The 21,835-nt window shown below is 48.8% G+C and overlaps 1 protein-coding gene, 1 long non-coding RNA gene and 1 pseudogene across 2 annotated transcripts; 1 reads left to right on the forward strand and 2 right to left on the reverse strand.

Annotated features, from left to right (window-relative positions):
- On the forward strand, nt 1-19,831 carry POLR1B (RNA polymerase I subunit B). Its single transcript, XM_039872619.1, has 16 exons — nt 1-140; nt 514-819; nt 2,094-2,261; nt 2,428-2,574; nt 3,776-3,908; nt 4,428-4,564; nt 5,169-5,392; nt 6,518-6,689; nt 8,026-8,197; nt 8,590-8,871; nt 9,944-10,077; nt 13,379-13,549; nt 13,944-14,100; nt 16,724-16,920; nt 17,318-17,571; nt 17,990-19,831. Exons 2-16 carry the CDS (start codon nt 643-645, stop codon nt 18,870-18,872), a joined length of 3,408 nt encoding a protein of 1,135 aa, XP_039728553.1. The 5' UTR covers nt 1-140; nt 514-642; the 3' UTR covers nt 18,873-19,831.
- Nucleotides 16,157-16,272, reverse strand: LOC120610334 (uncharacterized; annotated as a pseudogene).
- A 436-nt stretch (nt 19,832-20,267) lies between the features above and the next one.
- On the reverse strand, nt 20,268-21,832 carry LOC120610311 (uncharacterized). Its single transcript, XR_005654910.1, has 2 exons — nt 21,698-21,832; nt 20,268-20,686 (listed from the first exon to the last, which is right to left on the reverse strand). It is a non-coding gene; the product is annotated as an uncharacterized LOC120610311 (long non-coding RNA).
- Between the last annotated feature and the right edge of the window lie 3 nt (nt 21,833-21,835).

The following is a 21,835-nucleotide window of genomic DNA, read 5'->3' on the forward strand; positions in this document are numbered from 1 at the left end:
CAATGGCGCCACGGGCGTGCATACAGCTGACACTGCCGACGGGTACAGCTTCGGTGCGTGTCTGCTGTCTGTCCACTCCCCGGACAAACCCGGTGCGCCTCGTTACGGACACACGACAGATGCAGCTGAAGCGTCTGCAGGTAGGTAAGCCCTCTCGTGGGGAGGCGGCGATTCCTAGGACTCAGCTACGAAGGATCTTTCGGCTGGAGACTCCCTGGAGGCCACCCGGCCCACAAGACGTGGGGAGAGGCCTTCGCGACTCGCGTCGGGTGGAGAGCAGCCAGCCAGCTCTCTGGCGACGCCATGACGCGGCTGGGGTCTACCCGGGGGGAAGGGGACCTCAGCTATGATCAGAAAGCGGTCACAGGGAGCGCGGGGCCCTTGGAAGGCCGCCGTCCCCCTGTCTGGCTACGCAGCGGACAACAACCCGAGGGCAACACTGATTGGGGCGGGGCGGCTCCGCCTCGGTACAGTCTTACTCCGGCCCTTTTACTCCACCGTTTCGCTTCCCAGTCGACCCTATAAAGCGGACGGGCCGAGATCCGGCAGAAGCTGTGGAGCAGCATTTCCCAGCAGGCCGTGGGCGTCGCGCCTCCTTTCGGTGTTGTGGAGTTTCGCTGGCGTCCGGCGTGCGAGTGCTACATGGATTCCGGCGGCCGGTGGCGGGACCTGCCCCCCGGGCCCAGCCTCAAGCACTTGACTGACCCCTGTTATGGGGTCCCGCGGGCGCAACAGAAGCCTGCGCTGCAAAAGCTGACGCAGGCGCACGTTGAGTCCTTCAACTACGCGGTGCGCGAGGGGCTCGGCCACGCGGTGCAGGTTAGTGCGGCGCCTCCAGGCTCGGACTGGCGGAAGAGAGGGGCCCCGCGGGCTGGAGGCGGGCGGCCGGGAAAACTCAGGAGGCAAAGTGAGTGGGGCACAGGCTGGGGACAGGGTCCCAGTGGGATGACTGGGAGGTCACAGTATAATCTCAAATGGTGCTTGTGCTCCGTGATCGTGCCAGGCTCGAGTCGAGCAGGGGAGGATGTATATGTGATTCCCAAATTCATATAGGACTTGCAACCGTAGGGTTTTGTAGGACAGTTCCTGAGTGCTGTGAGGGCGAGGAAATGGCCCGTGTGCACTGTGCTTCCCAACGAGAGTAGGCTGTCCATGGTTAGTATGTAGGAGAGCTCACTGGTGCCCCCTCCTCCGTGCAACAACAGGCGCTGTGCGAGGGAGAAAACCGCTGTGGCCACCACCTTCCTTTTTGCATGGCTTTTGCCACCGTGAAATGAAATGTACAAATATCAGACTAAAGAGTGGCGTTAGAGGATGTGAGGGCAATCTGGCTGCGACATCTATCATCCCACTGATCGCCAGGATTGATTCGGCTGATCTGGCTGACTAGGCCCGGTGTCCCCTTCCTTACCTCTCCATGTGCGTCCCTCCCGAAGCTGCGCGCTGGGTGGAAGAGGACGACCTGATAGAGGAGAGGACCGTTCTTCAGTCAGGGGTATACAAGTAGCTGCGCTCCCCTGCTAGAACCTCCAAACAAGCTCTCGAGGTCCATTTGTAGGAGAACTTAGGTTAGTCAAGCTTCCAAGACTCCAGATACATTCAAATGAGGCACTGCATGTAGCAGCCTGCCTTTCTGTAAGAAAAAAAAAATTAAAAAAATAAAAATAAAGGGTGGCGTTAGAGTGTCCAATCCTGAACCAGGAGATGCTTCCATAGCCCTGCTTTGTTAGCAACTGTCTTGTTAGTGTTGCTATGCATGTGGAGGGCACAGGGTAGGAATAGAGAAGGCTGGTGGTTGGTTCAGAGGACAGCTTTGTTCTGTACACACTCGTTTCCCTAGAGCTGTCTAAGAATCTGACACGTGGCAGACACTCAGGTATGGGAATTAATGCCTTATAGTTTTAGGTATGTAGCGAGGGTGTGAGAAGACAGGGTGTGAGAAGACTGGGCGTAGCTTTAAATCTCTTTAGGTGTGGCACATTAGCATTATGGGCAACAAAGTTTGTAGAAAACTCATGGGATATGGAAGGATCTTAGTGAAAAAGTGCCTTGGACATGCACGCAATTATTTAATAGTGTGAATTGTATTTCAGGCCATACCTCCCTTTGAATTTGCCTTCAAAGATGAGCGTATCTCTCTTACTATTGTGGATGCTGTCATCAGTCCCCCAACAGTTCCCAAAGGGAGCATCTGCAAAGAGCTCAGCGTGTATCCAGCCGAATGCCGGGGCCGCAGGAGCACCTACCGGGGAAAGTTGACAGTGAGTGCAGGTGACAGTGTGTGACTCGCACACTGTACATGTCTGAGAATAAGGCTGGTGCCTAATAGAGTGTAACCAGAATTGGTCTTCTACCTCTTTTAAAACACTCATTTGTTCTTGTAGCTCCAGGTATTTTCTTTTTTCTTAAGGAATTTTTTTCATTTAGGCCGACATCAGCTGGGCAGTGAATGGAGTCTCAAAAGGAGTCATTAAGCAGTTTCTCGGTTATGTGCCCATCATGGTGAAGTCCACGCTGTGCAACTTACATGGCCTTCCTCCCAAAGCCCTCATTGAGCACCATGAGGAGCCAGAGGTAACTGTGGGGGTCTTGGGCCTCCACAGCTGGGTGGCGTTTGAAAGGGCCTGAGTTGGGAAGATGAGGCTTATCACTGGGAGTCAGTTTTTCTCTGCTCCAATTTCTGTGAGGGTGAAATGGGGTGTTTAGCCCTTGTCTGCATGTTATGTACGGCTCTTAAGGAATCTCAAGTGAGACCACATATGAAACAGTGAATGCACAGTTTGAGAATTTCATTATGGGGGAAGAATTGGTGGGTTTTCCCCTAATTTTCTGAATAGTGTATATTTAGAGTATATTTGTTTATTTTAAGCCATCTTTACCCACAAAACGATTATCTAAAATGTTTGCTTTATCAACAGTAAGACTTTTAGCATATTAAATGCTTCATGTGCCTTCCCTTTGGTATTTCTTTTAGCTGTGCTAGGTGGCTTTGCAGTATTGAGTTGAAGTAACTAAGACACACAGACTCTGCCTACAATGGGGAAGCTATGTTATCTGGTGGGAAGAAGCTTTGGTGTCAGACCTGGGTTTGACACTCCGAGGCTGCACTTACCAGTTGTGCAGCTTGGGAAAGTTTAGTCTCCCTGAGCCTTTGTCCTCTGCTGAAAATGGGCACAGCAGCCATCCAACCCCGTGGTATGAGGCTTAGATGTTGTGATCACAGAGTGCCTCACCTGGTGTGCCTGCTTCATCGTAGGCTCTCAGCCTACTATATCAGAAATGTGATATTGACTTGAGCGATCGAAAATACTCTCCTGTTAATCCAAATTTCTGGTTTCCAGAGCTTTCATACAGTCAACAGTTTTTTTACCTTATTTGGGAAATGATACTCACCAAGAAACAAAATGGTTATCGTTTTCACTTTTAGAATTTCTTTGGAGTAAGTTTGGTTGGTTGGTTTTAATGTCATCTGAAGACGAAGTCATTTTAGGGGACAGAGAGGCAAGTTACTTCAAGCCTGTCTAGTAGAGAAAGTACCTTGATTCCCTTCCATACTTTTCTCCCAGGCCCTAGACCTATTTTGTGTGCTTAAGAAGACTTAATTCACACTCTGACAGTTCTCCAGGGACCCATGGCCCCTGTCACCTGCATGCACCTCTCCTGCACATCGCGTCACATCTGTTGTCAGTGAGGTGGATGTGTGCAGTTAGTTTGTTCACATTCACAACAGCTTGTGTTTCTTTGTTAAACAGATTATAATTCCTCTCTTCGACAGGAAATGGGAGGCTATTTTATAATCAATGGCATTGAAAAGGTCATTCGACTGTTGATTATGCCTCGGAGAAATTTCCCCATTGCCATGATAAGACCAAAGTGGAAAGCCAGGGGGCCTGGCTATACTCAGTATGGTAAGTGGTAGTGGGTTTTGGAACGTTCTTTTAGAAATTTTAAGCCTTTTTTTTATAAGGAGATGCATCTAAGTAGTCTTTAACGTTTTTTCTCTTGTTTATGTACATTTTTGTTTGTTTTTCTATTAAGCATTTCTGTGTTAAGATTTCACAGTAGGAAACCTACTTTATGTTATCTTCCATTTCTTTCAAACTGAAAGAACATGGGTGTGCTACTGCATCTGAGGCTGAAGGCAGCTTGATGTGCCAGAGACCGTGTGGGCCCCAGAGCCTTCTGGCTCAGCTACCACCATGCTCCCTTTGGCGTCTCTGCTAACGGCTACCTGGCCTCTGTTTGAGGGAGATGTTGCATCCCAGGGGACGTTGGCAAGATCTAGAGACATTTTTGGTTGCCAGTCTTGGCTAAACTTAGTGATTTGGCTCTAATTATGTCTTAGAGGGTAAAAATAATTATGGGAAAAATAATGATTGAAGCAGTTACAGGATCACTGAATTGTAGATGTGTCGCTATGTCAACAGGAGTGTCCATGCACTGTGTGAGAGGGGAGCACTCCGCCACCAATATGAACCTCCACTACTTAGAGAACGGCACAGTCATGCTGAACTTCATCTACCGGAAAGAGCTGTTTTTCCTGCCTTTGGGATTTGCACTTAAGGTGTGACTTGAGTGTGTTTCTCTGGTGACATGGCCATTTGTGGTACAGAACGGACAGGGCTCTCGTCGGAGTGCGTGCTGTACTGGCTGCTTGCTGCTCCATAATGTGCTTCCTTGGAAGTCAGCGGCTTAAAACACACCGGTGAACATCAATCCAGTTGTCTGTGGTTAGGAGTTTAGGCCATCTGGCCGGGTCTCAAGAGGTCACAGTGGGTGTCAGGAGAGGCTGCGGTCGTGTAGAAGGCCCAACCAGGGCTGGAGGACCCTCTTCCAGGTGGCTTCCAAGTCAGCGCAGGCTGTGGCCGGGGGACTTGGTTCCTCTCCCTGGGGTTCTGTCTTCTCCAGAGAGTCAGCAAGCAGAATGGCCAGCCCTGGTCCTGTGGCAGGGACACTGCACAAGCTGTGAATTCCAAGAAGCAAGGACCATTAGGGGGTCATTGTGGCATCTGCGTGACAAGCACTGCCCTAGTTTGCAGGTTTCATTTCACCTGAACAATAGTGAAAAACTTGTTCTTGGGTTTTAAAAAAGTAGGAGAGAATTGTTACTGAATTAGATGGTTTAGTTATTACTGGTGATTTAAAAGGAAACCTTTTTTCTCTTCTAGGCACTTGTCAGCTTTTCCGATTATCAGATTTTTCAGGAGCTCATCAAAGGGAAAGAGGGGGACTCCTTTTTTAGGAATGCTGTCTCTCAGATGTTGAGGGTTGTGATGGACGAGGGCTGTTCCACACAGAAGCAGGTCCTCGGGTACCTCGGCGAACGCTTCAGAGTGAAACTCAGTCTTCCTGACTGGTACCCTAGCGAGCAGGCTGCGGAGTTTCTGTTTAAGTATGTGTGCACTGGCCTTGACCATCTCCTGGGGCCGAAGGGTGCACCCGTGGTTGAGCTGGTAGCCATCCAGGAAACAGAATGACCTTGGGGAAGAGTCTGGTCTGGAGAAGCAGAGGCCGCTGTTTGGCGGCCCTCCTCACCATCCTCTTGTTTGTGGTGGTATCATTTTATTCTATTGGATTTTTCTACCTTTTATTTTGAAATAACTTTAGACATTGAAAATTGCTAGAAGAGTACAATGGGCACAAGTTAACACTTTCACTACATTTGTTCACAAGTTAACACTTGCACTGCATTTGCTTTACTCTCTGCACTTAAGAGTATTTTTCCTTCTGACATTTGAGAGTTGCTGACATTATGTCTTTGTCCCCTGAGGCAGAGGCTCTGTTTCATGTGACTTGTGTCACTACTGAAGGAGCCCTGGTCTAGACCAGCACGTCTCATACGCAGCCATGAGCCATGCTGAGCCCCTGCATAGCCAGTGTGACTGAGAAACTGAATTCCAAACTTCATTTCACTTTAATTACAGCCAACCCTTGAACAGCACGGGTTTGAGCTGCATGGATTCTCTTACGTGTGGGTTTTTTCCGTAACCGTGCAGTTGGCTGTCCATTTCCTGGGTTCACATATGTGGATTCAGCCAGCTGTGGATGGAAAACAGGATTTTTGGTCCTGGGCTGGGAGTCCATGGGTGCCCGAGGCCACCTAGGTGCCTTTCTGTGCCCTTATGTCAGAGACCTGAGAGCCTGTGGACTTTGGTGTTCACAGGGTCCTGGAGCCGATCCCCCAGGATACCAAGGGGCAATGGAAGTTAAGTTTTGGGGGAGTGAAAAGCTGCACGCGGGTTTGTGACTGAGCAGGTATCAGTGCCCCTTGCCCTGCATTGCTCAGGGCTAACTCAGAAATCTGAATAGCGCGTGTGGCTTGTCACTGTCAGGTTGCCCAGCTCAGCTCTGGGCCTTGTGACAATATCCTGTTCTTTGCTGATCTTGCTATAAAGTATAAAGCGATTTTTTGAAAATGAGCAAAGACTTAAGTAAACATGAACCGGGGGCATTGGTGAATAGGGTGGCAAGGAATGGCAGTGGAATCATGTTAAGCTTTTTCTGTCTCTCTTGACAGCCAGTGCATCTGTATCCACTTGAAATCCAATACTGAGAAGTTTTATGTGCTTTGCTTTATGACCCGGAAGCTCTTCGCTTTGGCCAGAGGAGAGTGCATGGAAGAGAATCCTGATAGCTTAGTGAACCAGGAAGTGCTCACTCCCGGGCAGCTCTTCCTCATGTTTCTGAAGGTGAGTGCCTGCTGTCCTCATCTGGGCCCTTATAACTGTGCATGGGGCGGTGACACCTGCAGCATTGTTTTCTGCACAGTTACAACCTCTAGTTTGGTTGGTTTATTGTTTGTTTACTCAGCGATAAGGGACTTAACCAAACACTTGCTTGTACCAAGTCAAAAACGTCTGATATTCTATGTAGGCTGCATAAAGACAGTACCACGTCTTGGCCATGATGCGGATGATCACACATGAGTGGCCTGTACACACACACTGCACTGCCAGTTACTTCGTTGACACCTCGGGGCCCTGGTGTCAGCACTGCCACACTTTTGTGGGCCTTCACTGACATTCATGGAGCACTACAAACCGGGGTCTCCCGATGCCCCTGTTCTCTGCCGAATCTGGGAGGTGATGCTCAGCTTTCTTGTCCCAGCTCAAGCTCTGAACGGGAGTCCGTTGGGTGCTGTGTTTCTCACATTTTTGTGTTCTAGGTGGACGATTTCACTCTTAAAAGTGGCCCCAAGCACGGTGCTGAGTTGCTGGGTGAGGTTCCTAAGAGCACGCAGGCCAGGATGTGCCTTCCGAAGAAATGTAACGTTAGGTGGCTTTGTTCAGGCATGAGTTATGGTGCTGCTGTCCGAGTTCAATGGTGATGCTTCAGCAGCATAAAATAAGTTGTCTTTCAACAGACACACATAGAACAAGCTTGTGTATTGGTCAGTCGATGAGAATGGGTGACCTGAGAATTGCAGGACCTGATCCCCTGTGTAGCCAAGGGCAGTGGTCCAGTGCCCGCTGATTCAGTGTTCACAGCTGTGGCACAGAGCACAGAGCTGTGCGTGTATACGCGTGCGTGCAGAGAAGGTGCTGGTACAGAAATGATGGTATGAGTAATTCGATTTGGTGGTGTTTTGTATTTTGAATGTTATCCTTAAAAGTGATTTAATCTAAGAGATAGTATAGTGGGATGGAAGACAGAAAAAACAAGTGAAAATCTCCTAATTCCTTATCTAGTCTGTAATTCTTACTTAATCCTTACTGAAGGGTAAAAACTTGTTTCTGTGTGCTTCTATAAAATTAGAGTGAAAGTTTTCCATAGTCTAGGATTTCCCTGATGAAAGGTGAGATCAGGCAGAAGATTCTGTTATTGGTAATTTCACTACAACGTTTCAAGTAAATGTGTGATTTATTTTTTTGTTTATTTATTTTTTTTAGGCAAGGCAACCCTTGGTTGACCTCACAGATTGCAAGGACCTTGTCATTTTACAATCTTTATTTTGTTTTTTTTTATTTTTTACGCCTATAGTACCTGGTCTTGTAAACGTGTAATTTAAATTTTTTCTTATTTCAGGAAAAAATGGAAGCTTGGTTAGTATCTATTAAACTAGCCATAGACAAGAAGGCTCAGAAGACCAATGTGTCCCTGAACACTGAGAGTTTGATGAAGGTTTTTAACCTGGGGACAGACCTGACGAAACCATTCGAATACCTTCTTGCTACTGGGAATCTGCGTTCTAAGACAGGTGAGGCCAGGCGACAGGTTCCATGCAGTCGGAGGGCTCCAGAGAAGGGGCCTGTACAGCTCACACCCAGCTCTGGTGGTCACACACACATCCTCTGCTTCCTTTCAGAAAACTAAAGACAGCTCAGCTCCCTCAGGGAAGGTCACCTGTGCAGGTGGTCAGTGGGGTCCTTACACATCCCATCCTTCAACTGCTTGTGTCAGAGTGGCCCGGAGAAGTTTTACTAGTGGCAGTTGAGGGTCCAGAAATCTGCCACTCATCAGAGCTAGTAAACTTGATAATAACCCACTCTGTGATTTATTGTGTGCGCTGGGGTTTTTCCATCAGAGCCGCAAATAAAAAGACTATTTATTTTTAAGCATAGCCTAATTTTGAATGACTGTTTTATCTAGGTCTTGGCTTTCTGCAAGACTCAGGACTCTGCGTTGTGGCAGACAAGCTGAACTTCGTCCGCTATCTGTCCCACTTCCGCTGTGTGCACAGAGGGGCCGACTTTGCCAAGATGAGGACGACTGCGGTGCGCAGGCTGCTGCCTGAGTCCTGGGGTTTCCTGTGCCCTGTGCATACACCAGACGGGGAGCCCTGCGGTCTGATGAACCACCTGACTGCTGTCTGCGAGGTCGTCACGCAGTTTGTGTACACAGCATCCATCCCAGCTCTGCTGTGCAGCCTGGGTACGCGGGGCACGCTTCCTGGGGCCAACTGAGTTCCCAGAGGGTTGGCCTGCCCTTGCATGCAGGGGGCTGGGGCTTCCTCATAGAAGCTCAGGTGTGTTCTTTGCAAATGGAGAGAAGGGAAATTCCTGTTGTTGCAGTTTTGTTCTTGAAAAAAGAGGTCAAAGCATTGATGTGGGCAGGAAGATCTGGGTTGCTGTACCTGCACCTGTTGGGCTGACCGCTGCGTCACCCAGTGGGAAAGTGTCAAAGTGCAGGTAGATGGTTAAAAAGGAAGTTGTCCAGTGTGTACCCTAAGGTCTTTAGAGCCAGAGCCTCTGTTCCCAGGGGCCTGGCAGCAGCTCTCTCTGCCTTCGCTGGCAGGCTGTCTTATGTGCTGTCCCTCAGCTTTGGTGCTGGGTCTGGTTTTATTGTTAGACATCACAACGTCTCTTTCAGTCTTCTGGTCCTGGGGGTCTCCCGTTGTGATCTGGAGACAGTGTGTTCTGTGTCTGGGGGGTCTGTGGGTGGGGTCCCCAGGGGGTTCATAGCCATACACTGAAATGTCAGGATTCAGGTTGTAGCATTCTCAAGCAGCCAGTAAGCCATTGAGTCAAGAGCTGAGAAATTTCTTCTTGAAAGTATTTCTGCCAAGAAGAGCATACGTGGTCTTGGTGAAGGGAGCCCCAGAGGAAGTCACTCGGAATTACTCGAGATTCACAGGATATGGTCATGTAATGTGTAGGTTCTTGCTCTGCAAGGAAAAGAATTGTTTTGTTTGCCACTAGTGATTAAAATGTCAAAGCGCAGGACACACTAGAAAGGAGGGGAGAATGTGGAGAGTTGGAGAGTCCCTGCAGGAGAGATGGGAAGAGCTCTGACACGGGAGGGGACACAGTGGGAATGTGACTTCCCACAGAGGTTCCGAGGTAATGGGTGACATGGGAAATGCCACACTATGTGGCCATTCTGCTTCAGACACAGGACCACTGGACATCTGGGGTGGCGACATGGCCATGGGCCTGTCTGGAGGGAGTCCCGTTGTTGGAAAGGTGTCCTGACATGCTAGCCCTCTCCGTTCTCCCTTCCCCAGGGGTCACGCCAGTTGATGGAGCGCCACACCGGCTGTACACCGAGTGCTACCCTGTCCTGTTGGATGGCATCATGGTGGGCTGGGTGGACAAGGACCTTGCTCCCAGTGTTGCAGCTTCTCTCCGACGTTTTAAGGTGACCTTGGGTCTTTGTGGGTTGTTCTGTCCCCTCGTGTTGGGTTTCCATCGTACTCTAGTTATGAGGTGTAGCCCAGGGCAGTCCAGAGTGCTTGGGGCCTGAGGCCGAGGAGGCAGAAGCTGATTTACACCCCCTGGTACTGACCTCATTTGCTGGGGCCAGTGACAGGTGTTTGACTTGTGCAACTTTTTTAGTAGTTTCATTGAGGCCCTAGTCTGTTAACCCAACAAATTTTAGCTTTTCTTTGTAGATACTAGTGGCATGTAGGGGCCTCAAAATACAGATTTCACATTTCAAGTACTAGTAAAGATATGCAAGATAGAAGTCAGACCCTCTTGCCTTCTGGGTCTCTAAATACGTTTTTAAAATGTCAAGTAGAATGACACTCTTTGGTGTCCTCTCCTCACAGCAGCTGTGGTGTCAGAAGGCTCTTCTTTGGCAGAGGGATGGACTGTTCTCGTGCTCTGTTCTAATTTGTTTAGTTTTGAGTTTTTTTTAGTTTTTAAAATTGTTGTACTTTGATATAATTTCACACTTAAAAGATGTTTGGACAGCACAGAGAACTCTATTTCCCTGACACCCAATTGTTGTCATTTGTATGCACTTTATAAATACATACATTTTTTTTTTCCTGAGCCATTTGAGGGGACTGTGCAGACATGTCCCCTTTTCATTAAGATTTCAGTGTATTTTCTTTAACAAGGACTTTTTCTCTTTAGCAACTGCAGTGCACTTACCAACTAAGGCAACAGGTTAGCCGGGACCATGGCCGGACCCAGAGCACAGCCACTGTCTCAGTGGTGGCCTTTACAGTTGTGCCTTTTTTCTGGGTCTGGGACCCAGTCCAGGATCCCATGTTCCTTGTAGTTGTGTCACACAGCCTCCCTGAATCTGGAACGGTCCCTCCACCTTCCATATCTTGGCTTCTCTTAGTTACTGTGTAATAAGACTGTCCCTTAATTTGTGTGTCACTTCCTCACAGATTCAGGGCCATGGGATGTTGGCTTGTCCTGTGGCTGGTGATGTCAGCATTGATCACCTCGAGACTGTGTTCTTTAGTTTAGTCTACTGAACTGTTTGTTAAAAATTCTCTCTAATAAGTGATTTCTGGAGTGACATTTGGAAGCTAAGAGAAAGCCCTTTTCCTCATCAAACTGTCACCCCTAGTGGATGAATGCTCTGGGGGATGATGACTCTTGCATCGATGGTCTTTGCTGATTGATTATTGCTGTGACGGCTGCCAGATAGCTGTTTCCTGGCCGTCAGTTGTTCTGTGTGTGTTGGTTGTGCTGTGTAGGGAGCGTTTCCCTTTTATTTACTTGCTTGTTTATTCACATTGGCAGAGATTACCGACCGATGCTAGTTTTATTTTGTGAGGATTCGACTATAAGTGTTGGTTCTGATGCTCCTCTTGCGTCAGAAATTGGCCCTCCGGACTTGTCCCTGTGGAGTTTGTTTTGTTTTGTAAATATATGTAATATAATCTACCATTTTAATCGTGTACACAGTTCAGTGCTTTAGGTGCATTCACATTGTTGTGCAGCCATCACCCATCTATCCTTCGAACTCCCTGTTTTCCCAAACTGAAGCCCTGTGCCTATTCACAGCAAGTCCCCGTCTGCCCTCCCCAGCTCCCAGCAACCTCGTCCTACTTTTATTGTGCGTGAACTTGACTTTACAAGGTGCCTCATAAGTGGAACCATACCATGTTTGTCTTCATGTTTGTCTTTACTCGGCAGAGTGTTGTCAAGGTTCATCCATGTCGTGTCTTGTGTCAGGGCTTCATTCCTTTGTACAGCCGAATAATGTTCCATCATGTGTGTGTATATAAATATAGACAGACCATATTGTGTTCATTCATCATCCTTCGGTGGACACTTGGGCTGCTGCCACCTTTTGGCTGCTGTGACTCACACTGTTGTGAACGTGGGTGTGCAGGTATCTGTCAGTGTCCCTGCTTTCAGTTCTTTGGGGCGTCCACCTGGAAGTGTGATTGTGGTCGTACAGTGATTCTGTGTTTAATTTATTGCTGTCTTTGGGAAAAATTATATGATTTTTCCCCTAGACATTAGGCATAGTAATTCCCTAATAATGACCATTCTTGAATAATAGTGATGAACAAGTCTTAAATTCCTGGAATAAACCCCACTTGGTCAGTGTGTTATTTTCTTTAAGAAATACTGATACTTTCTTAAATATCAATAATTAGGACTTTAAAAATCAACACATAAGTCTTCATTTTATAAAAAAGAACAAGTTTCCTTAGTTTTCCATGCTCTGGTGCAGTTTGGACAGCAGTGGTCTGTCTGGTGGCAGGTCTGTAAGAATTCCCATGACATTATCTGGCCCTGGGCCTTGACACCCCTATTTCTAATGTGGAAATCGGTTGTCTCTAAGCTTTCTACCTCTGCTGAGGTCTGTTGGGTGACCTCCATTTTATATATTTCATCTTGGTTTCGTTGAGATATACAAAACAGACCCATCATGGTTTTTAAATTTTGTTTCGTTGGGGTTTTTTCCCCTTTGTCATTTCTTAGTATATTTGTGGGCCTCCCCCCACTGCTTTTTTTTCCTTCTTGATTAGGTTAAGTATTGGTTTGTTGGAGTTTTTTTTTTAAGAACCAAGAATTTTGGTTTATTTATTTGAACCTCTTTTTGTACTGTATCTCATTAATTTCAGGTTTTATCTTCATCATAACTTCTTTACCTGTGCTTTTTGGAGGTGTTATTTTGTTTTTTTAACTTTTGATTTAAGCATTTAGGTCACTTATTTGCATTGTTTCATTTCTATTGATAATGTGTTTGTGAATCCTTGTAAGGTTTGGCATGAAGTTTCGTTACTTTCTTTAAATTTCCATGGTGTTGGTTTTATTTTTTCTGTCACCCAGGAGTTAATGAAGTTTTTGTTTGTTTGTTTGGTTTGGTTTTTAATTCCCAGGTAGAAGGCCTATTCATTAAATACACTTTAGCATAAGACCAGTAATCCAGCATGTTTTAGACAGAATTTCCCATCCTGTCTCCAGACATAGGTTTGGTTACCTTTTTCTGTCCTCATAGCCCTTACTGGTCTGTGACGGGGTCAGAGACCCCAAGAAAGTAGGGGTTGGCCAGCTCTTGTTCCGGGCGACTGGCATCCATGAGAGACAGACCGGCAGGGCACTGGGTTTATCCTGGTAAATGATCCCGTTTCCTAAAATGCTGCTGTGCCTGTTTGACCCCCTTGTCCACAGCCACCTCCCGCGCAGGGCGGATGTGAAGCGTCTCTGTCTGGTTTGACCACTCTCTTTTTTGGAAACAGGTGTTGCGAGAGAAAAGAATCCCTCCATGGATGGAGGTGGTCCTCATCCCCATGACAGGGAAGCCGAGCCTTTACCCGGGGCTGTTCCTCTTCACCAACCCCTGCAGGCTGGTGCGGCCGGTGCAGAATGTGGAGTTAGGCCACGAGGAGCTGGTTGGAACCATGGAGCAGGTGCGGCTATGGGACGGCCTGTCGCGTCTGCGCCAGTCTGCACGTTGGCTATCAGTGTCCGCACGGTTTTGGCACAGCTCGGTGTTCGACAGAAGCCAAGACTCACTGCTCCCCTGGCTGAGGGCAGTTTGTCCCCACCCACTGCGCTGCCAGAGGAGTCGGGGTGACCTCCCTGCCCCAGGCTCCTGTGCCATCACCCCCCACCCACTCACTGCCCTCGAAGTTGCAGACTGGGCCTTGTGCAACACGGACGCCCCTGCCTCTGTCCGGGTCACACTCTGGCCCGGGTAGGCGGGGGTGGAATGTGGGGGTGGAGGTCGCCAGCCGCAGACTTCCAGTGGCTTTCTGCAAGTCGCGCTGAGCCCCAAGAGCATGTAATGCCTCACCCCCGCAGGTCTTCCTGAACATTGCTGTGTTCGAGGCTGAGGTGGTGGTGGGGGTGACCACGCACCAGGAGCTGTTCCCTCACAGCCTGCTCAGCGTGATCGCCAACTTCATCCCCTTCTCGGACCACAACCAGAGCCCGCGGAACATGTACCAGTGCCAGATGGGTGAGCATGGGGCGGTGCCCCTACCCCTAGTGCTGCTGGCTTGTCTGTCTGTGGGTCCTTCCCAGCTCAGAGAAGTCGCAGGACCGGGCAGAGAACTCCCATAAACCCTTGACCTGGTTCTGTTCATGTTTTGCCCTCTTGTACTGTCTTCCATTGGAAGGTCAGGTGCAGGCCTGTACCCCGTTTTCCCTTAGGGAGTTCACTGTGTGTTTCCTGACAGGTCTGGTCACCTGGCTAACCAGAGACAGTTGTTATTAAAATCAGGAAGTTTAACATGAATATTATCAGACCATTTTATAGTCTTTATTCAAATGTTGACCGTCTGTACCCAAAATATGTTAATGGCAGTTTTTGTCTGTGCAGCACCTAGTCCAGGGTTACACACACTATATTTAGTTGTTGTGTCTCTTTCGTCTCCTTTGTTAAAACAAATTCTTAGCCTTTCTCTGTCTTGACATTTTTGAAGAAACAGGTAATTTATGTTGTAGAACTCTCAGTGACTTGGGTTTGTCTGCAGTCTTGTGGTTCCATTCATGATGACTATAAGCATCCACGACATTGTCACCAGTGCTGTTCACTCCTGCTTGATGCTTCAGTTTTCAGGGAGCTTATTTCCGTTCAGCCTGAAAACTTTCTTCAGCATTTGTTTCAGTTGCAGGTTGGTGGCTACAAATTCTCTGAGTTTTTATTTCTCTGAAATATCTTTTATTTTCTCTTCACTTGAACTGGATATATAATTCTAATTTACCAGGGTTTTTTTCCTGCCCTTGAAAGATATTAGCTGTATCCTCTTGGGCTCTTGTTTCTCATTAGAAGTTAGTGGTTACCAGGTTGTTTCCTTGTATGCAGTGTTACTTTTCCTCTGTCCTTAAGATTTTTTTCTTTATTCTTGGTTAGCAGCAGGTTGACTGGTGTGTCCAAATGTGATGTCGTGTTTATCTTGCTTGGAGTTTACTGGTCTTCTTAAATCTGTTTTTAAAAAGTTTTTAATAAAACGTGTATAAAGTTTTCTGCCATTTCTAAAAATAACACTTCTGCCCCATTTCCTCTCCTGAGATTTCAGTTGTGTCTCACATAAGTTAGGCCTTCGATGCCTCGTGGGCCACTGGGCTTTTCTCTCTTTTCCATCTTTTTCTCTTTAGATTGGATCGTTTTACTTGATCCATCATCATGTTCAGCCTTTTTGTTCTGTTTCAGATATTTCATTTTTCAGCCCAGAATTTCCAGTTGTTTCTTTTTTATCATCTTTATTATCTTTGAGATTCCTGTCTTCACCGTGAACATATTTTCCTTTACATTTTTGAGCACAGTTCTACAAGGGATGTTGTCTGCAAATTCCATTGTCCGGGACATCTCAGGATGGCTCATCGATTGAGTGTGGGTCATGGTCTCTGTGTCTCTATGTCTAATGATAATGGATAACGTCGTAGACATTGGGGATGATATGCCTTAAGGACCGTGGGTTATGGTCCTCTGAAGCGGATTGGTTTTTGGATTTAACTGGTAGACAACTTAGCTGGACACAGCAGCTGAAGCACGGTCTCTGGGGTTGTGGGGAGTGACGCTGCATGTGTTGTTTGGGGTCCACCAAAGACCTGGACTGGGTTTGTGTACAGAGTCGAAGGCTCTCTGCTCCAAATCTCCTTATCTGTCAGTTGCTGTTATGCTAAACTCTGTGCCTGCTTCTTCAGGCCAGTGAGACTGCGTTTCTAAGTTGTAGCCACCACACTGACTGGGCCATCAGACCAAGAAGAATCAAAACTGAACTGGAGATTCACCCAGTGCAGTTCTTTTGCCTTAGTGAAAATGCCTCCGGCTTCTGATTTCTGTTCAGCACTCTTAGGGGTGTGTGTCCATGTGATGGGTGTGTGCATGGGTGTGTGAGTGTGTGTGGTGGTTTGGTTTGGTTTTTTTTCGGGTCTTATGTGTTGAGGACGGTTGTGTAGGAGGAGCTATTATTGAGAGTTGGAAGTCGTCTGTATTTTAAAAAATTCCACTGTGCATATATACCTGTTTTAGTTTTTAAAATCTTCTTATTCTTTTTTAATATTATTTATGCCTACAGCATCTGGTCTTCCTAGGTGGTCTCCCATCCAAGTACTAACCAGGCCCTACCCTGCTTAGCTTCCGAGATCAGACATAGGGCTTGTTCAGGGTGGCATGGCTGTAGACCATGGACTGTGGCTTCACTGGGGTGCAAACCCAGGACCTTCTGTGTGTAAAGCAGATGTGCTAACTGCTACACTACAGAACCATGTCCTAGAATCATTTTTCTTGAAGTGATTCTCTGTAAATGGTAGAGTCCTGCCTACCATTTGTGTCCAGAGTTAACAAATGCTGATCTTTTGCCCTGTGTACCTGTGAGAAAGCGATCAGATATGGTTACTGGCCCCCCTACCCCTCTCTCCCAGCAGTGATATCCTGTACCCTTTCTTTACATCCCCTTTCCTTTTCGCATCTGGGTACTGCCGACCTGGGCAGGCCGGCTTTGTTGTCACGCTGCAGGCAGCCCAGGACGGGTCTCTGCCTCCCCTGTGGCGCATACATATCTAGTAGTTTCCAGTCGTGCCTCTCACCTCCACCTTCACGCTGAAGACATGCTGAGGCGCTTTCCCCGTTGTAGGCAAGCAGACCATGGGCTTCCCTCTCCTGACGTACCGGGACCGGTCAGATAACAAGCTGTACCGCCTGCAGACCCCGCAGAGCCCCCTGGTGAGGCCACGTATGTACGATCACTACGACATGGACAACTACCCGATTGGTACCAACGCCATCGTCGCTGTGATTTCCTACACCGGCTACGACATGGAAGATGCCATGGTGAGCTCTGCACCGAGAGCAGCTCCCTGCAGGTCACCACGCGGCCAAATGTCACGTGGCCCTTCCACGTCCCAGTCACAGCCGCGGCGCTGCGCATGGGCGCTAGATGTTGGGGCATGCATGCGCCCTGCGCATTTCCAGGCGGGGCTGAGACGCATCCGCGCAGGGCACCTGGGTATTTCCGCCTTCAGCGTGCGTGCATAGTCAGAGTTTAAGGCGTTTGGAGGTGGGTTTCGGTAGTCAACCCGGGTGGTGAGGAGTGCGGGCCCTGAATCGAAAGCTGATCGGTCATCCAACGCCCAGCGTACTGATGACCCATCTGCTCTGATGACCCATCTGCTCTGAAAGCTCTCCCTTGGCACCCGGCCTATAGATTAACGGCCCTGTGACCCCACAGGTTGTGAGCAAGGCTTCCTGGGAGCGGGGCTTTGCCCACGGCAGTGTCTACAAGTCCGAGTTCATAGACCTCACAGAAAAAGTCAAGCAGGGGGATGACAGCCTGGTGTTTGGAGTTAAGCCCGGGGACCCGCGCACGGCACAGAAGCTGGACAGTGACGGGCTGCCGTTTGTGGGCGCGTGGCTCCGCTATGGTGACCCGTACTTCAGCTACGTGAGCCTGCACAGTGGGGACGGCGCCGTGGTCCTCTACACGTGAGTCGCAGGAGTCTGGCAGGGCATTTAGGGGGACAAGTGGCACTTGTTAGTGGCTCTGTGGTGATTGAGTGTGCTTTTCCCGGGTGAGACCACGTGTTGTCTGTCGTCCCACCTTTGATTTTCTACTTGTCACTCTTACAGCTAATGGAAGGCCCAGTTTATTTTAAAACTGTTAGTCAAACTTGGTCTTCCCCGTAGCAGTGGTGTGGGAAGGTTTCCTAGACAACACGTTGGCTTCATCAGGGCTCTTATTGAAAATACTATTTTAGTTCTGTGGTGAACGGAGCCAGCACCGTCACTTCTGGGCACTGTCAGGGATGCTAGCTCTGTTCAGACTGGAAAACAGAGCTCAGCCCGTCTTGCACACACCCATGTGAGGAACTGACCATCCGAATGTCACTCCCATGTTTTCTAGGAGCAAGGAGAGCTGCATCGTGGACAACATCAAAGTGTGCAGTAATGACGCCGGCACGGGGAAATTCAAGTGTGTCTGTATCACAGTGAGGGTACCCCGGAACCCGACCATCGGAGACAAGTTCGCCAGCCGCCATGGGCAGAAGGGCATCCTGAGCAGACTGTGGCCGGCAGAGGACATGCCCTTTACTGAGAGTGGGATGGTCCCCGACATCCTGTTCAACCCTCACGGGTTCCCGTCGCGCATGACCATTGGCATGCTGATTGAGAGCATGGCCGGCAAGTCGGCAGCCCTGCATGGGCTCTGCCAGGATGCCACACCCTTCACTTTCTCAGAGGAGAACTCAGCCCTGGGGCACTTCGGCGACATGCTGAAGGCTGCCGGCTATGCCTTCTACGGCACTGAGAGGCTGTACAGCGGCGTCAGCGGGTTGGAGCTGGAGGCAGACATCTTCATAGGTGTGGTTTACTACCAGCGCTTACGCCACATGGTCTCTGACAAGTTCCAGGTCAGAACCACCGGGGCCAGGGACAGGGCCACCAACCAGCCTGTTGGAGGCCGGAATGTGCAGGGCGGGATCCGCTTCGGGGAGATGGAGCGAGATGCCCTTTTGGCCCACGGGACGTCCTTCTTGCTCCATGACCGCCTCTTCAACTGCTCCGACCGCTCGGTGGCCCACGTGTGTGTCAGGTGTGGCAGTCTGCTGTCTCCGCTACTGGAGAAGCCACCCCCCGCCTGGTCAGCCATGCGCAACAGGAAGTACAGCTGCACTGTGTGTCAGCGCAGTGACACCATCGACACTGTGTCTGTGCCCTATGTCTTCCGATACTTTGTAGCGGAACTGGCGGCTATGAACATCAAAGTGAAGCTGGATGTTGTCTGACCAGGTGTGCCTTTTGGTCAGCGAGCTGCCAGGTCAGAATGAAAGGGAACCCCCCGGATGCATGTCTAGGTTGCTGCAAAGTCCTCAGGTGGTTTGTGCTCTGACCAGGCCTGGCCTCTGGAGTGGGGACTGCCAAGGCTGAGTTCCACTCGTAAGGTTCCCATGTCCCATAGGGACCCTTCTAGAACAAGGAAGGTGTATGGGAAATAGTCCGACCCTGGGTGTTTGTCGCTTTCAGCAGGCTGTGGCTGTCACCATCATCGAGAGCAGAGCGGTCCAGTACAAACGTCACACAAGCCATGTGTGATTTTGTATTTTCTTACATCTACCTTAAAGTAAAAGTAAGACAATATTTTCAACAGCTTTATTGAAGTAATTGGTACAAAACGCTGCACATGTTTAATGCACATAATTCCCGCCATTGGGAGAGTAAACACCACCTCCAAAAACCTGTGTCCTGCCCCTTTGGCGAATGTGTGTGAAACTGACGTCTGCTCTCTTAGGGAACTCATAGGTGGACAGAGCAGCGCTGTCACAGGTACCACGCTGCAAGCAGATCTGTGCACACTTGCCCTGTATGAGAACTTCACACCCATGAACAGCAGGTCACTGTGCTCCCGTCCCCAGCCCCTGGCTGCCACTCTTCCATTCTGCTGAGTTTGACTATTTTAGATGCTGATGTGACTGGCTTGTTACAGCATAGTGTCCTCAAGGCTTATCCATGTGGGTCTCATTTTTTAGGCTGAATAATCCATCATACGTATGTAATACATTTTTTATCCATTTCCCTCTTGAGGGACATTTAGGTGGTTTATCTGAGAAATAACGTTAATTATTTCTCAGGAACCAATTAATATAGCTACTATAATGTAGGTATTATAGCTATTTAATATAGCTATTATAAATATAAAATACCATTTGAGCATGTAGTAAATATTAAAACGTATTGAGATATTTTACATTATTTTTTCACACAGTCTCTCAAAACCAGTGGCTGTTTCTTCTGTGTTCCGCTGCACCTTGCAGTCCAGTGGGATGTCTGGGCTGTTCCATTCTTAGCTCTCACAGCATTGCATATACTTGTGTGAGTATCAGATGCTCTTTGTTGTGAAGAACTTTCCTAAGATTACTCTTTTCTTAGTTTGGGTTTAGGTGTCTGTCACTAAGTATAGGCAGATAAGGCTAGATAGAAAAAGTATCCCAGGTGTATCCTGGCTTTGTTTCTTGAAACTCTTGAAAAAAACAAGGAAAAACACCTTGACTCTCTCGGCTGATATCCCCGTCAGAACCCAATCTGGACTGCCCCATCCCACCCCAGTCCTCACGCTTCAGCCCCACAGCTGTCTGTCCAGGTTCTCCCAGTATTTTTCAGCAGCACTAAAAATAGTAAAAACAAAATTTTTTAGCTTTTATTTTAAATTACAGATTCACAACAGAGACTGATATTGGGACAGGTTACAGAGCTGACTCCTCATCAGTTTCACATGTTCTCAAGTAGGGGGATCTGTTCACTGTTGTCACCAACACAAGACAGCTGTTCCGTCTCCATGGGCTGCCATGTGCTGGTGATCCCTTATATCTATCTGCACCCAATCTTTAACCCCTGGCAACCATGAGTCTGCCCTCCATTGCTGTAATTTTGTCATTCCAAGAGTATTATATAAATAGAATCATAGTTTGTAACCTTTGAGATGCCTTGTCCATGTGACATAATTCCCTGCAGTGCATCCAGGCCATTGTGTATATCAGGCATTGGTTCCCTTTTGCAGCTGCTTGTCCTCCATGTGTGGGTGTAGCAGTGTTCAACCAGCCACCTGCAGAAGCACATTGTGGTTCCCTGTTTTGGTGGCTACAAATAGAGCTGCTCTGAACATTCATGAACAATTTTTCTGTGAAAGGACATTTTCATTTCTCTGGGACAAATGGCCAGGAATAAACTTGCCGAGTTTAGTTTTAAAAGAAACCAGCAAACTTTTCCCAGTGGCTGTGCCATTGTCCACCCCACTATCCTGACCTGCACTTGATAGTGCTCTTTCCCTGATGGCTGATGATGTTGGACGTCTCATGGGCTATCAGCATCTGGGCAGTGACTGACTCTTTTGCTTATCTTCTAAGTGGCTTGTCTGCCTTCTTCCTGGACACACAGGACCCTCAACCCCACATCACCTAGACACCTGACCCCCAGAGTGTAAAGGCCAAAAGGCAACCAGAAGTCGGGCTCGCATGTCATCCTTCGCAAGGGCAGTGTTCCCATTCTAGGGACTTCATGGTGCCTACTTACAAGCCCAGCCCTGTGAGCCACTTCCTGTGGGAACCCATGTGATGTACCTGGACTTGGGGATGCAATTCGGGGACAGAGCCTGGGGCAGGTTGACTTCCTTGTCCCAGGAGAGGGACGGCTGAAGACTCGGTCTACATTCGATGCCACGAAGTCCCATGTCCCTTATCCCTTCCTCCCACCCAAAGACACTTGAAAGGTTTTGCAGGAAGGGGAAGGCAGGGGGCCTTGGGTGAAAGGACTTCCGTGCATGTGTCTCCAAACCTATCTCCGCGGCCGGCTCAGGTGTTGCGCTCGGGGACAGCTGCACAGACCCGGCTCTGTGCCCCAGGGAAAAGTGTCATTGTCACACCCATTTCACAGACAGGCACGCAGAGGCTCCAGGTGTCAGTGGCCCTCAAGCAGCTCTGTCTGGAACGCTGCGACAACTGCACTTGGGTTAGTTTGGCCAGGGTTTTTGCATGCTCGCTGCGGTACCGGTGCCCGCTCGGACCCGGAACACTCACGCCCCGCCTCCCACCGCGGGGCAGCCTGGACCCAGCCTTACCGCAGATTAATACCACACCAGGAGGCAACGCAGAGGAGCCTGGATGAAAATTCCCGTCCCCGGTTTCTAGGCTTCCGCTAGGGGGCGTGCCTGGGTAACGCAAACCAGGACACGGCTCTGGGGTGACGCCCCTTCCGG

This window comes from Pteropus medius, unplaced genomic scaffold, assembly GCF_902729225.1.
Source record: "Pteropus medius unplaced genomic scaffold, Ma_sr-lr_union100, whole genome shotgun sequence".
Taxonomy (NCBI): domain Eukaryota; kingdom Metazoa; phylum Chordata; class Mammalia; order Chiroptera; family Pteropodidae; genus Pteropus; species Pteropus medius.